Consider the following 15,107-nt stretch of genomic DNA (forward strand, 5'->3'; position numbering starts at 1 on the left):
CTCTTTGCACGTAGCAACCTCCCCTTACCCCACCCCCTACCCAATCCTGCTCAGCCTGTGGCTGTGGCTTCTCCCCACTGGAACTTGAGACCAAGCCGTTGAGCATCCTTGGCTCCCAGAGGAGCAAACAGCCTGGAGTTGCTGAATGAATGGATGAATGACTAGATGAATGAGGAAGTGCGGAGGGAATGAGAGCAAAAGGAGAGGACAGGGAGCCATTAAAGAAGGGAGAATCAGGTAGGGCCCTCCATGTCACAAGCCCTGATTCCAGCCGAGAACTCTGAGTCTTCGGTTGTGCAAAGGCAGTGGCCCCGCTTTCCTGACAGGATGGTGGGAGAACAAAAGGCCACCCTGTCCGGTCTCCCTGGCCCCCGCCCAGGGAAGGAGGAAACATGTCTGCTGCATGTCTCACTTCTCTCCCACCTGCCGTGTGATTCAGAGAACATAGCAGGGTGGGAGCAGGGTGACTGACTGGCCTTGACCCCTCGCCCTCTCCTGGGCTGTGGAGGATGGTCAGGCCACCCTGAGGTGCTTGGCTCTGGGCTGTGTGCCCTTGCTGGGAAGAGCAGGGGCAGGGCTGGTGCTGGTTCAGTCTGATTAGAGCAAATCTTTTCTTCTCTCCCTGAGCTTTTTATCATTTTAGGGAGCTAAGGAGGACGTAGACCCCCTGGAGCCCTTGACCACTCAGCAGAGGGCTGTCAGGCCCTGGGGGCTTCCAGTCATGGGGTCCAAGTCACTGACCACTACACCCGAGAGATCCGCCATCCCTCGCGGACAGAAGGGATCGCTGGATGGGAGCTCTGCGGCGGGGGACCCCAGATCTTCTGGCCGACCTTCTGGCCTTGATTCTCACCTCTGCCCTTCTCTGCCCCGTCTCACACCCAGCTCCTTGGCCTGAGCTGGTCCCCATCATCCCCATCCCCTTGCCCGTGTCCTCCCCCGCCCTCGCCGACCAGGCCCCTCCTCCTGTGGCTCCTCATTCATACCCACTCCTCCCAACCTGGTCTCAGGCTGACCTGCCACACGGGGTCCGTGTGCTTGCCAGACTTGGCTGAGCTGCGGAAGGCCGGCTGGGAGTGGGGTTTCTTGAGGTTGTAAATGGCCACGTTGCCGTCGTAGTGGCCCACCACCACCAGGTAGGGGTGGTCCACGTGTATGTCCAGACACATGATGCCGCTCTCGCTGCTGAAGATGTACTCGGGAAAGCTGGGGTTCTTCATGCTGTAGAGCAGCAGCATGCCCCGGCTCTGCTTCATGAAGTCATCTGCCCGGGGAAAGGGGTGGCTGTGGTGGCGGCAGGGGGGGGGGGGGTCCTGGCTGGGGAAGCCCCTGCCCCTCCCCCACAGGGGGGACACACCTGGCCCTGCCCTGCCTCCCCCCACCTCCGTGGGATTCCCCTCTGGGCTTCATCTTCTTCATCTGTGAGACAGAATCGAGAGACTTGGCCCAGCTCCTTCTCAGGGTTCAATGGGAGGATCCAACAGATAAGGTGATCGGGGTGCTTTGTGAGGGACAGACAGTCCTTCTCCTACTCTCCCTGGGGTGCTGGAAAGTGGGGAGGGGCAGGCTCAAAGAGTTGTCGAGGGAAGAAGGTGTGTGGCCTTAGGAGAGGGCTCAGGTGCCCAGCCCAGGGGCAGGTTGCTGCCCTGAGGAGCTTGGATAAAGGCCATGTTCCCTTCATCCCCAGCCACGGACGCAGGTCCAGCTGGACTAACATGGAGTCATCTGCGTGAGTCCCACACTAGCCACCTGTGGCATCTTCCCAGAACCTCTGGCCCCACAGCCTAAGTCCCAGCTCTGAGCATGCTCCCAGAACCAAGAAGTCCCACCAACCAGGTCACCAGCAGTCCCAGTAAGATGTTGACATCAGGGTCAGCAACAGAGCCTCAGGTCCCAGCGAGGGCTAGAATCCCAGCAGGCTCAAGGCTCACGGAGGTACTTTGTCCTGAATCCCACAAACTTCTTGGTTCCCCAAAGGGTCTAGTGGTGCAGATGGGAGACCCCAACCCCACACTCCATTACATAAAGAGGCGGCATCTCAGCTTCCTCCAGGCCCTAGGATTTCAGGAAGAATATGGGGCTGGGGGGAAGGGAAAGAGGAACAGAAGAAAAGAAAGAAGGAGAAAAAGAGGGAGGAAGGGTGGAGGTGGAAAGAGAGAGAAACCACCTGGTCTGTGAAAGACCGGGGAGGGCCGCTGGCCTGGCCTTAGCTCCACTGTGTGCTTTTGCCTTCCTCCAGGAAGCCTTCTAGACCACCCAGCCTCTCCTCTGCGAGTGCCTCCTGACCCCCAGGAACCCCTCTACTTCTGTGTCATGGTTACACGTGGTCGTGAGCAGGTCCTTGCCTTAGCCTGCCCCCAGAGGAGGGCGTGAGCCAGCAGGGCCCAGCAGGCTTATTCTCTCCAGTGGGAGGGCCACCTCCTGCAAACCCTGCCCCACTAGATAATCTCTGAGGCATCCCTGACTCTGACCTTCAGCGATCCACAAGATTTGAGGGAGGAGAACAAACTCCCTCCTAGAGCCAGATCTGGCAGTTCTCAGAAAGCCATGGTCTCGGGGGAAGGGTGGCTGAATGCCACCCTAGACAGCTGCTCTCACTGCCCTCAGCTCCCTCTACCAGGGCCCTGGCAGAGGAGTGCCCGGTGAGGGGCACAGGTGGATGTCTTCTTGGACTGGTGACCACCAGTGTGGACTTCAGCCCCACAGCTCCACCCCTGCCCTGCGAGTAAGAGCTCTAGATGGGGAGTTCCCATTGTGGCTCAGTGGGTTAAGAACTGGAAATAGTGCCTGTGAGGATGCAGGTTCAATCCCTGGCCTTGCTCAGTGGGTTAAGGATCCAGCGTTGCCATGAGCTGCGGTGTAGGTCACAGACGTGGCCTGGATCTTGTGTTGCTGTGGCTGTGGTGTAGGCCGGCAGCTATAGCTCCGATTTGACCCCTAGCCTGGGAACTTCCATATGCCTCAGGAGCGGTTGTAAAAAGAAAGGAAAAAAAAAAAAAAAAAAAAAGAAAACTAAAAAAAAAGAAGCTCTAGATGGTAGGAGGCCGTTCTGGAAAGTTCTGGCTGTCGGGGGAAGCCTAAGCTTCTGCTCAGGATTCAGAGAGGGCCAGGCAGGCAGAGGGTATATTGGGACATGGGGCTAAAGCCAGGTCAGGGGTCAGAGGGAAGGAGATGCCAAGCTGCAGAGACAAGGCGAGCAAGCCAGCCTCGGTCAGCAGGCCTCCTGCTCTCTTGCTGCAGCGTCTCAAACGAATCCAGCCTGGGGCTGACTCCAGGGCAGCAGCTGTTTAATGATTCCCTTATTAAGTCATGTAAGAGGCACTTGGAGGGGGCTGTGGTAGGCAGAGTAATGACCCCCTCCGAAATGTCCACATCCTAATCCTCAGGGCCCATAAATATGTTAGTTGGCCCAGCAAAAGGGATTGTGCAGATGTGATTAAGTTAAAGACCTTGAGATGGGGAGATTATCCTGGATTATCCGGGCGGGCCCAGTGTAATCACAGGGGTCCTTATAAGGGAAAGAGGGAGGCAGGAGAGCCAGAGAAGGAGGTGTGACAGCCGCAGCAGGGGTCGGAATGATGCCATTGCGAGCTGGAATGAGGCCACAAGCCATGGAATATGGGCCGCCTCTAGAATCTGGGAAAGGCAAGGAAGTGGCGGGTCCCCAAAGCCTCCAAAAGGAATGAAGCCCTGCTGACACCTGATTTTGGCTCAGCAAAACCCATTTGAGATGTCTGACCTCCAAAAGTAAGTTAATACATCTGTGCTGTTTTAAGCCATTATGTTACGCAGCAATAGGACACTAATAAGAGCAGTCTTTCAGGGAAGGCTGACCCAAACAACTTTTAGGAATCAGAGGGAGAGGCCTCTGTATGGTCCGGCCACTCAAGATGGCTATCCTCTTGCCCTCTGTCCCTTCCTGCTTCACCTCCCCTCTACTCACACGCCTATCCAATCCTCTTAATCACAGGGCTTAATCAGTAACTAGGCTTGCCCCCGCCCCAGCCAATGGTTTCCCTGGCAACTGATGAGCCAGCCCGACGTATATATAAATGGTAGCCCACCCACCCCCGTAGGGAGGCTTGCTGACCTGTGGTCTGCCATGCCGGACGGGGGTGTTGCTCCAGGACCTTTTGCTTCTGACTGGTAAGAGTCCCTACCTAATAAATTCTGCCTGTCTCGGGTGCTTTCTCTGGGCTCTTCCTTTGGTCTCACAGCCGGACAGTTACAAGGCCTGCAGGCTTGTGGGGTGCAGCCCAACAGCCTCAGAGATGGTAACTTTTTCTGCAGTGGTTTGGAAGCAATCCCTCTGGAAATCCAGGGAATGCAGGTAATGATCTCAGCTCTTCTGATGAACAGGATGAAAGGCTCCCTCCGTTTCCCACACCACAGTCTGGCCACTTTGGGCTCTAGGAACGGAAGTGCCCTTTGGGTTAGGATTTTCAGTCTCCAAAGGTAGGGGGACTAGCCCAAGGCTGCTCCCAAGAAAGGACATCAGTGCTAGAGGGTTCTGAACCTCCAGCCTGGCCCAGAGACAGGTGGTGCCAGTCTGGGTTCAGCCTCCCAAGCGCTCTCGCCCAATTACAAGTTGTATTTAAATGGTGTGGGAAATAAGAGCAAGGCCTTGGAGACAGAATACATCAAGCAGGACATTTAATTTGATTTAGGGAAAATGAAGCAAACATTTGAGAACCTAAATAACTAACCAGTAATTAAACTAACAACGAGAATGCCCTTGCACTACAACCCGGAGAGCACAGTGGCCTTTATGGACTGTATTTACAAAGAGACCTGACAACATAATTAGTCCTGTAAATTTTACGCAGCTTGCAGCTGAGGAGTGATGGATTTTGTGTGTGGAGGATGAACAGGGAGAAATGAGGTGGATGAATTTCCATTTTCAGTAAATGAAATTAACACTGCTTAATTAGTGAAGCTGACAAATAAATGATCAGGAAAGATTTAAATCCCTACATCCCTACAAGTGTAGCCCTGGCCTGGACAGGCTGAGGGACAGGCCAGGATGTGGGGGGACAGAATGGAAATGGGTTTAGTGCTGGGACTTGGGGCCTGGCTTCGGCTGCTTTTGAGGGTGCTGTACCCTAGGAGCCTGGGCTCAGGGACAGCTGGCACCTCTGCCTTTCCTTCCCTCCCTCCCTCCCTCCTTCTCTCCCTCCCTTCCGCATAAGGAAGTTCCCAGGCTAGGGGCCAAATCAGAGCTGCAGCTGCCATCCTACACCACAGCAGAGCAGGATCCAAGCCACATCTGTAGTCTATGCTGCAGCTTATGGCAACACCGGATCCTTAACCCACTGAGTGAGGCCAGGGATTGAACCCGCATCCTCATGGATACTAGTAGGGTTCTTAACATGCTGAGCCACAATGGGAATGCCTCCTCTGCCTTTCTAGAATGTGGCCTGCTAGGAGGCTTCCTCCAAGAGTCTCCTGTGTGATAGCCAGTCAGGACCACTCAGAGCATCTGTCCCTGCCCGACAGACCATGAGTCCCCATTGCCCTTCCATGGACTGACCAATGGGCTGGAAGGGACCGCTTCCATGCAGCAGCTGATCCAGGTGCAACCCTGCTTGGCCCCATGGGCCACCTCTTCCTGGACTACCTCCCTTCACCCTCCAGTGGTCCTCCATCTGCTTTCAGCCTTCTCCACGCTGCTGAGACATGGAGCCCAGCCTGGGGGGCATGCCCATCGCTGCCCTCACACAGCCTGACACGCCCACCACCTGGCGCCCAGCAGCATGAGGGGAGGCAGGTGCAACTGCTTCTATGCCGTTGCAGGCAGTGGCCCAGATACTTTTCCCCACCTGCTTGCTCCTGGCCTGGCTCCAGCTAATGGGCCTTCTACCCAAATGCGGGATGGGCCCCAGTCCTTCCGAGGGTCCCTGCCTTCCCCTGCCCAGGTCTTATTTGACTGAGTCAGAGAATAAACATCTGGGAATTCCAGGCAAAAGGAGTCCTGGGCTGAGCTCATTCGTGGTCAGACCCAAACAACAAACTCAAATTCTCACTTGAGGTTCTGTCCACAGGAGGCTGATGCTTATGGTGGGAGGTTGGCATCTGGGAGTTTGCACAGAGCGTGTGATGGATGCTGGGGTGCCAGCTTCTCTGCACAGTGACCTGGTCCAGTAGCTAGGGTACCTTTGCCTACTTCAGCTTTGCCCTCTTTCTTCCAGGGAGGCTCCTGGGCATTCAAGGGCATGGGACTCCCAGAGGCGACCTCTGGAGTGAATGCAAGGGCCTTGTGAGTTCCAGTGCACCCTGGCTCTATCCGGGACCCTGCAGCGTGGTGCTGAGATGCGCAAGGCTCTGGAGAAGAGACGCCCATTGCAAAGCTGGTCAACAGCTCCCGTGCCAGTGGCAGCCGATGCTGGTGCCACCACTGGCCCCACTCTCTAAGAAAAGGTAGGGGCCTCGTCTGAGTTCCTCTCTGTCCCCACAGCCCCCTCTCTCTGCTCAGGCCACCTGAAGGTCCGGCAGGAAAGCTAGGAGACAGAATGACAGACAAATCGTCAATGGTTGTGCTTTATGTGTGGGTGATTCCTACAGCTTACAGGGCACGTGTCTCCTAACAGCCCTGAGATGGAGGGCCGATGGGCATCAGCCTCTCTGTCACCAGGGCAAAGAAAAAAAAAAAAAAAAAAAAACAGGGTCTCAGCAGCTTCTGGCCCCAGGTCACACCACTGGGAAGTGACCTCCCTAGCCGGAAGGTCTGCAACCCATAGTGGTGCCACCCAGGCACGTGGATGTGGCCAACAAAGGACAAAGGGCCCTTCCCTGGTGCCTGCCTGCCCAAAGGAGGCTGCTGGGCTTGCCCGGCTCACAGCCATCAATTCCTGGGGGGGGGGAGGGGTTGGTCTTCTCTGCTGCTTAGGGCTAAGCCTGCCCCCATGGGCAATCTCTACATGACCCCCCAACTGGCTGAGCCCCCCTTCTGGCCCTGGGTGAGGCTAGAGCTGAAGCGGTTTCTCCTCCCACCTGCTGGGGAGCCCCCTCCCCCATGCTCGGTCCTGGGCAGAGAGCCTGGGCGGAGAGCAGCCTCATAGAGGGCTCCACACCCACTCCTGGGAGGGCCTGCTTGGTCCCGGCCCTGTTCCAGGCCCAGTAGCTGCAGCAGAGGGGGGAGGAATGTTCGTGCTCCCTGCCAGCGGGGGCGGGTGCTCCCCACTTGGCAGCAGCCCATCCTCGGGAGTGGGGACACAAAGCGGGCATTTAGGGCATCCTCAAAGGCAGCCCTGACCACGGGACTGGGAGCAGCTCCAAGGGCTCCTCCCTGAGAGGAATGACAAACACCAGCTCCTCCGCGCCCCCCCCTTCCTTCCCCCACCTCCGCTCAAAGAATGGGCTGGGCGGACAGGCGGCCTGAGGGGGCAGAGACCAGGAGCCCATGCGCCTGCCAGCCAGCAGCAGCAGCTTGGAGAAGGGGAAGGCTCTGCGGCTCGCAGAAGCTAAGCCTCCCAGCCAGAAAACACGCCGTTAGCCTGCGGAGCGGCAGCTACCGCGAAGCATGAGGCCCTCTCCCGTTAGGAAGCGGGAACGTCCAGGCCAGTGCGGAGGCAGGGGCTTCTGCGGGCGACCGGGGAACAGAAGGAAAGCCAACTGCCCCAAGGTCTCCACAGTGCTGCCCCCTGCTGTGGGGGGAGGGTAACTGGCGGGAGGGAACATCCCAGGGCGGTGGCCTCCTGGGGTTCAGGGGCAGTGATGAGCACCAACACCGCCTCCAGCCCGGCCTGCTGGGGAAACTCTACCCTTCAGCCCCGTCCTTTCCTCCCCAGGTCGGGTCCAGTCTACCTTCTCGGCTTCTCAAACCCACTGCTCCAGCCCCGCGCCATGCTGGTGGCTCAGATCCTTTTCGTCTCTCCTTGGGATGTCTCACCAGTCCCCCCACCCCACCGCAGCAGTGGTTGGGTCCCAGTGCTTCTTGAATCCCTTCAGTGGTTTCCCCTCGGGAGAGAGGCCCAACTTCTTGCCCGCCCCCCTCCTCAGCTTCATTTCCTCCTGTGTCTCTCATGCCTCCCACTGGCCGTTGCATATGCTGCTCCCTATGCAGGAAGTCCTCTGCCCTCTCTTTCTCTGCCACAATAATTCCTTTGAGGCTCGTTTTGGCATAGCCCTTCACCCAGCACTAATTGCCAGTAGGATGGTGGGTCTTTTCCATTAGACTGGGAGCACCCTGAGGGCAGTGACTAGATCTTAGGCATCTTTGTATCTTTCACATCTGGCCTAGAGCTCTGCACTGAGTAGGTACTTGGTGTTTGCTAGTTGAGTGGGCAAAGGAACAAATAGCCAGATTACTTACAGGAGCCATATCCCACTGCAAACAGATCATTATACTTTGGATTCCTGCAAAGGAAATAAGAACCCATTGGCTCAGGAAATGGACATGGCTCTCCCGTGAACACTGGTGCCTTAACCACGCTGCATACATCTACTGTTGAGCTTAGAGACCTATGATGATCCCCTAAGAGTCCCAGTTTCATTTTTTTCCAACAAGCTGGGGGTCCTTCAAGGGCCAGCAGGTGCTCAGGGACTCTAGGTTTTTTGCAATGTCTGTACTCACCAGCAGAGGGCGGTGACGGCCAGCCGCTTGGCTTTGTCATTTTGGAACTTCCAGAGAGGCAGCAGCGTACCCTCCTGGTCCCGGTATTCATCAGCAACATCCTCGTAGTACTTAAAATCTTAAACACACACAGGCTGAGTCAGCCCTGGGACTGCCACTTTCTGTGTGGACCTCCTTGGCCCAAACAATTAACCTCTTTATATTTTAGAGCGGGAATAGTAATAGTACCTATCTCAAAGGACAGGTGTGAGGATGAATTGCTAATATATGTAAAGTACTTAGAAAAATCCCTGGCACACAGTAAGCTCTCTATAACATCGTTGTTACTGTCATCGTTGTTTTTGGAGGTAAATTCCCTGAAAGTAGCTAGGTCCACAGGGATAAAGTTCCAGGTTTGCCTGTCTTCATAACCTCACCTAGCTCCACTATAGTAAGCTGCCTGGGCTCCTTCATGGCTTCTCTGAACTCAGATTCATCTCCTGCCCTAAACTGTTGCTACCTCTGGAGTTCCCTTTGTGGCACGGCAGAAACGAATCTGGCCAGTATCCATGAGAATGCGGGTTCGATACCTGACTCTGCTCAGTGAGTCAGGGATCTGGTGTGTTGCCATGAGCTGTGGTGTAGGTTGCATGTGCGGCTTGGATCCCTTGTGGCTCTGGCTGTGGCTGACAGCTGCGGCTCTGATTCAACCCCATATGCCTCGGGTGAGACCTTCAAAAGCAAAAAGAAAAAAAAAAGTTTTCTCCCTTTCATTTCCCCTAACTTAAGGTAGAAGTCCCATCCATCCATTTGTCTCAACCAGAAATCTAGGTGACCCTTGACTGGCCTCCTTCCGTCTTCTCTCAAGTTTTCTTTGTGATCACTTTTTTCATCCATTCACTTCTCTCCAAATCCATAGCCATTGCCTAGGTTCAGGCCCCAAGTGTCACCACTTGGACCATTACACCACCCTCCTAGCTGGTCTGTCTACCTCCAGACACTCCTCCTTCAGTCCAAGGTCCACAGAGCCATGAGGGGGAGAACAAATAAACACCCTCCCTGCCCTGAAAGCCCCTCAGTAACTCCCTGGTCAAGACCCAGGCTCCAGGCCACCATTTCCCTGTCATTTCCAGCCAGCTGTTCACACACCTTCTATATCAGTGTCTAGGAGTTCCCGTCGTGGCTCAGTGGTTAACGAACTCAACTAGTATCCATGAGGACTCAGGTTCGATCCCTGGCCTTGCTCAGTGAGTTAAGGATCTGTCATTGCTGTGAGCTGTGGTGTAGGTCACAGATGCGGCTCAGATCCTGCACTGCTGTGGCTATGGCATAGGCCGGCAGCTACAGCTCTAGCCTGGGAGCCTCCATATGTGGCAAGGGCAGCCCTCAAAAAGACAAAAGACAGGAGTTCCTGTCGTGGCGCAGTGGTTAACGAATCTGACTAGGAACCATGAGGTTGCGGGTTTGATCCCTGCCCTTGCTCAGTGGGTTAAGGATCCAGCGTTGCCATGAGCTGTGGTGTAGGTTGTGGATGTGGCTCGGATCCCACGTTGCTGTGGCTCTGGTGTAGGCCGGTGGCTACAGCTCCGATTCGACCCCTAGCCTGGGAACCTCCATACGCCCCGGGAGCAGCCCAAGAAATGGCAAAAAGACGCACACACACACACACAAAAGAGACAAAAAACAAACAAAACAAAAAAAGTGTCTAAAATGTCCTGCTCCTCCTGAGAAGTCCTACTCACTCTAGTTCCAGATCCAGCTCTGTGAGGCCTTTACTCTCCTGTTGAGCAGGCTTCAGCTCCCCCTCTGTCCCAGCCCTGCCTCTTGTCTGCTGGAACATCTGTCACACAGCATTGCCTCTCTTTCTCCTTTTGCCTGTCTTCCCCCACCTGATAGCTCCTGGACAGTGGGAGGCATGTTATTTTCATCTCTGGACCCAAAGTGCCCAGCACAGGGGCAGCCACAGAGCAGACACCCAGTGACTATTCAAAGAAGGCAACGAAATAGATCAGCAGAAAGGAAATGGTTTTTCCCAACCGAGAGTGGCCCATCAGGAAATGATCCTCTCCGCCAGCACAGTCAAGGACGTTCCTAGGCGCGGACCCAGCCTCTCTCACGGTGCCCCACACTCCGAGGTTTGGGGACCACATTGCACCCTAAAAAATGGCTCAGAACTAAAAGAGATTGGAGTGGTCAGAGGCATGAGCCTTGATCACATCAGAGCTCCCTGGGCTCGGACTATCTTTGAAAATACTTCATTTCGGAGAGGAGATTAATTGGTAACACTTCTCTGTTTTCACTTTTCCCTCATGATTATACTTTCCCAAAGGGAAAAGTGTATGCAATTAAACGAACTCCAAAGTTCAATGCATTTTTTATGCAACTGTGTTCTTATAAATGAAAAAGGTTCACAAAGGCCAATTTTCTCCATGGATATTAATCGTGTCTGCAGCCCTTTGGTGGGCTGCTTGCAGAGGCTGGGTTTCAGGAAGCCAAGCTGTGTGAGTGACAAATTCATTCACAGCGAGCGTGTACTTTGACAGCTTTGAAAAGCACTCAAGGTCGTTCTCCAGCCTGAATGATAACAAGGGGGCTTGTTTAGGCTGCTGGTCTTGGCAGCCCTGGTTTCTCTGTCCCATGGGGGAGCAATGAGCATCAAGTCACCAAGAAGAGCCCTAGGCTGTCAGCAGAGAAGACCAGCCAGCAGTAGGGAGCTGCCAACTCTGGGGAGGCAGCTGCTCCAAATAAATGCACAACCTCTTAGGAAATGCAAGCCACTTGGGAATGTGCGGTTCATGCCATGGGAAGGATCCTGTTTCCCTGGTTCTGTCAAAGACACCAGAATTTCCCAGGCCCCCCGGATTGAAGTGTTTCTGAATCAATCTCTTTCTTCACCTCATCACTAATTAATCACTCGCATAGACCTATTGAAGGTTTATTTGAAATGCCTCTTCCAGCCCAGTGGCTCTGTCGCCTCGTGCTGAAGTGTTTAGGCTGCGGATCCAGGGTGCCTGTGTTCGAGTCCTGATCAAACTGCTCACACCTCTCATGAGCTGTGGTTTTGAACAAGTGACAAGATTTCAGCTGGACTGTCCTATCTCTGGCATGGAGATAATAGCGTTATTCACCTGACAGTGTGGCTATCAGGATGAAATACAATGACACATGTAAATTGCACAGCACGATGCCTGGAATGTAGGCCACTCACAGGGAAGGCTGGAGCTTGCTTTTCACTATCGTAGCTGCTCCTGTCTCTCTATCTGCGATGACGCCTCTGGGTGAGGTGTAGCGAGGCCCACTCCGTCACACCCCTGAGCCCCCTGCTCGCCTCTGTATTCTCCCCAGTTGTACTCTCCCCCTGCCCTGCTCTCCTCAGGCTATGAATTATCTGCAGACGAAGCTCAGATTCCCTGTGTGATATTCAAGGCCCTTCCTTCACTGGCTCCGAGCATCTCACCAGCCTGAACTCTCATTGCTTTCCAACAGTGTCCCTGTTTGGGTCACTGAGCCTGCTGCCCCTTGTCTCCAGAGTCCTTTGCAAGTTCATTTTCACCACCAAGTCACTGCTTGTGCCAGGGAAATCTGCCCTTCTGCTAACCTCCCATTCAGACTCTGCTTATCCCTTGGCTCCTGGCTTGGCCCTGCCTGTGGCCACTCCTCATTGCCCCTCCTCCACTCTCGAGGATCCCCAGAGCAGTTTCTGCCTGCATTCTAGCACTTACATTGTCCCGAAGCTGGGCAGGGCAGGGAGCAGAGCACAGAATTATGAAGCTCAAGACTTAGGTTTGGGTCCTCTCTGCCTTTCACTAGTCAGGGGTCATCAGCCTTAGCTTCCTCGTGTGTGAAGAAGGGATAAAAACCTCTGCCCTGCCGCCTCCCAGGATTGTTGGGAAGGTGACTTTAAGTCACTAACCCATGCAGGTGTTTTTGCTGCCCCATTGTCAGATCTCATCACTACACCCATTTTTTCTTATACCATTGTTCCTATTTGACCGTGTAAGCATTATCTCCCTAGTGACATCCAGAGGAGGGAGGGGCTATTTTTTCTCCCCTTGCACCTGTAGGACCTAGCATGGAACACTCAAATACCCATCTTGGATGAAGGGTTTTTAATATAGGCAATAACAGGAGTTGCCAGCACTCTAAATCTTACCTTGAGCAACATCATCGTAGGTGTTCTGGTTGACCATCCGCTCCACGATTTTAGCAGCTTGGGTCACTTTGGTGATGTCATCACTCTGTGGAGATACAGGGGTCACAGGGCCTCATAAGCCAGCATCTGGAAAGGTCAGGCCCTAAGCCACAACCCTGGCTTGCAATTGGTTCGGCAATGCCTCTCTGATACCAGCCACACCAGGTAGCTCTCTTCATGCCCTGAGGCCATTTCTTCCCATCACCCCCTTCTGGGAACACCCAGCTCACAAGTGGCACGTGGAGTTTGTACTGCCATCCTTGACCCTGGGCAGAGCCTGCTTCCTGCTCTTTCATCCTGAGCTTATTCTAGAGAAGGCATATCTCTAAGCACAAGACAGGGCATCAAAGAGAACCTGGGGAGGTATTGGAGGGGCCAGCAGACAGGGAAGGTAGGAGAGAGCCTTCTTTGGTGGGTTCAGAGGTTTCACCAGCCTGAGCAACCAGGGACTCCTGTTAAATGTCTGAGAGATCTTCTGGTCCAACTTATTTAGTCGAGAGTTGAGGACACAGAGGCTCAGAGACGGGAAAAGAGACATGCTTTCACACAGGGACTACAAGGCAGAACTGACTCCTAGTCCAGGGCCCTGCTTATGGCCCAGACCAAAGAAAAAGCAGGAAGTTTCACATCCAGGGAAAATGACTCATTCTGAACTAAAACAAGATCATTATAATGCGAAATTCCATAACTCCACAACAAAAAACCATTTCACAGGTTATTTTTATTTTTTTGCCTTTTTAGGGCCACACCCACAGCATATAAAGGTTCCAAGGCCAGGGGTCAAATCAGAGCTGTAGCTGCCGGCCTATACCACAGCCACAGCAACGAGGGATTCAAGCTGCACCTGTGACTACACCACAGCTCACAGCAACACTGGATCCTTAACCCACTGAGCGAGGCCAGGGATCGAACCCGAATCCTCATGGATACTAGTCAGGTTTGCTACCTGCTGAGTCATAACGGGAACTCCTATTTCACAGGTTATTAATAGAGGAGCAGAGAGTTTGGGGCTGGCAAGAAGGGCCCAGGTGGGAGGAGTGAACTGGTGGAGTGGGAAGCCCTCCAGGGGGCCAGGCCACAGCTCTTGAGGACGAGATTTCCCAGGAGTGACCGTGTCAGGCAATAGTTGAGAGAATGGGTTCTGGGGCCACACAGACCTGCCTTCCCATCCCACATGACTTTAGGTAAATTACATCTCTGTGTTTCTGAGTCCTCATGATTAGCGGGGATGGATAAGGCCACCTGCGTCATAGGGTTTAAATGTGGCCATCACCATGGTATTGGTAACCAGCGCCTGGTGGTGACGGTGGTGGCGATGTCAAAGGAGACATGCAGACCACTGTGGTGATGGTGGCGGTGGGGCTCATCCCACAAGAGGGTCGGCTCTTTGACACCCTTTTGTCAGCTTCCAAACTGACTCCAAGTTGATCTCAGAAAACTGACCAAGGACATTCATTGGAGCCTTGCACTCATAACCCTCAGACTTCACTTGGTCCCAGCTACTCTCCCTATTCCCCAACCCAAAGCAAGACTCCTTCCCCCTCGGCAGCTTCCTGGCAAATGACTCTCCCCATGCCAGGCAGCGTCTTGTGCGGTCAGTCAGCCTCTTAGCTGAGACCTACTTCAAAACCTGGGTCTTCGGAGTGCTCGTCGTGGCTCAGTGGTTAATGAATCGACTAGGAACCATGAGGTTGCAGGTTTGATCCCTGGCCTTGCTCAGTGGGTTAAGGATCTGGTGTTGCCACGAGCTGCGGTGTAGGTTGCAGACGCGGCTTGGATCCTGCATTGCTGTGGCGCTGGCGTAGGCCGGCAGCTACAGCTCCAATTCGACCCCAACCTGGGAACCTCCATATGCTGTGGGAGCAGCCCAAGAAATGGCAAAAAGACCAAAAAAAAAAAAAAAAAAAAAAAAAACAACCTGGGTCTTACAGCCATGGTCCTAACTGTCCCCCAGCCACAGAGACCTGTGTGTCTGGGGCAGTTCCTGTGATATAGGAAGACAGTGCCTCTTTCCTTGAGTCTGAAAGCCTTCAGGGGAACCCCCCACCCCGACCCCCGACTCCATCAGCCGTGGCATTGTGTAGTCAACCAGCATCAAGCACCTGTGAACCAGCATCAAGCAAGTACTATCTCAGAGGCTGGACATACACTATCTTGGGTTCTCGTGGGAATCTTGTGCATCAGATAGCATTTGGATGTCTCTACAGAGGAGGAAACGGGGTTTAGAAAAATCCAGCTATTCAGTGGCAAAGCCAGGACGTCAACTCAAATCTGTGGACTCTGTGGCCTGTGCTCTCAGCCCCACAGAGAGCCAGTCCCTGCCCATCCTGATCATCCTTTCCTGGTCCTGGGAGACTCAGGGCT

At 54.2% G+C, this 15,107-nt stretch overlaps 1 protein-coding gene and 1 long non-coding RNA gene across 2 annotated transcripts in view; one reads left to right on the forward strand and one right to left on the reverse strand.

Moving 5' to 3' along the window:
• Positions 1-15,107, reverse strand: part of DNAI1 (dynein axonemal intermediate chain 1) — an 80,272-nt gene that overhangs the window by 13,362 nt on the left and 51,803 nt on the right. Inside the window, exons 10-13 of the mRNA XM_021064678.1 lie at positions 12,705-12,789; positions 8,573-8,690; positions 8,312-8,355; positions 1,017-1,264 (exon numbers count right to left, since the gene is read on the reverse strand). Of these exons, the coding sequence (XP_020920337.1) occupies positions 1,017-1,264; positions 8,312-8,355; positions 8,573-8,690; positions 12,705-12,789 (495 nt within the window). The remainder of the gene's footprint in view (positions 1-1,016; positions 1,265-8,311; positions 8,356-8,572; positions 8,691-12,704; positions 12,790-15,107) is intronic.
• Positions 3,006-9,473, forward strand: LOC110255674. The gene is made up of 3 exons (XR_002336316.1): positions 3,006-4,146; positions 6,189-6,417; positions 7,788-9,473. It is a non-coding gene; the product is annotated as an uncharacterized LOC110255674 (long non-coding RNA).

This window comes from Sus scrofa, chromosome 10 (genome assembly GCF_000003025.6).
Source record: "Sus scrofa isolate TJ Tabasco breed Duroc chromosome 10, Sscrofa11.1, whole genome shotgun sequence".
Classification (NCBI taxonomy): Eukaryota; Metazoa; Chordata; class Mammalia; order Artiodactyla; family Suidae; genus Sus; species Sus scrofa.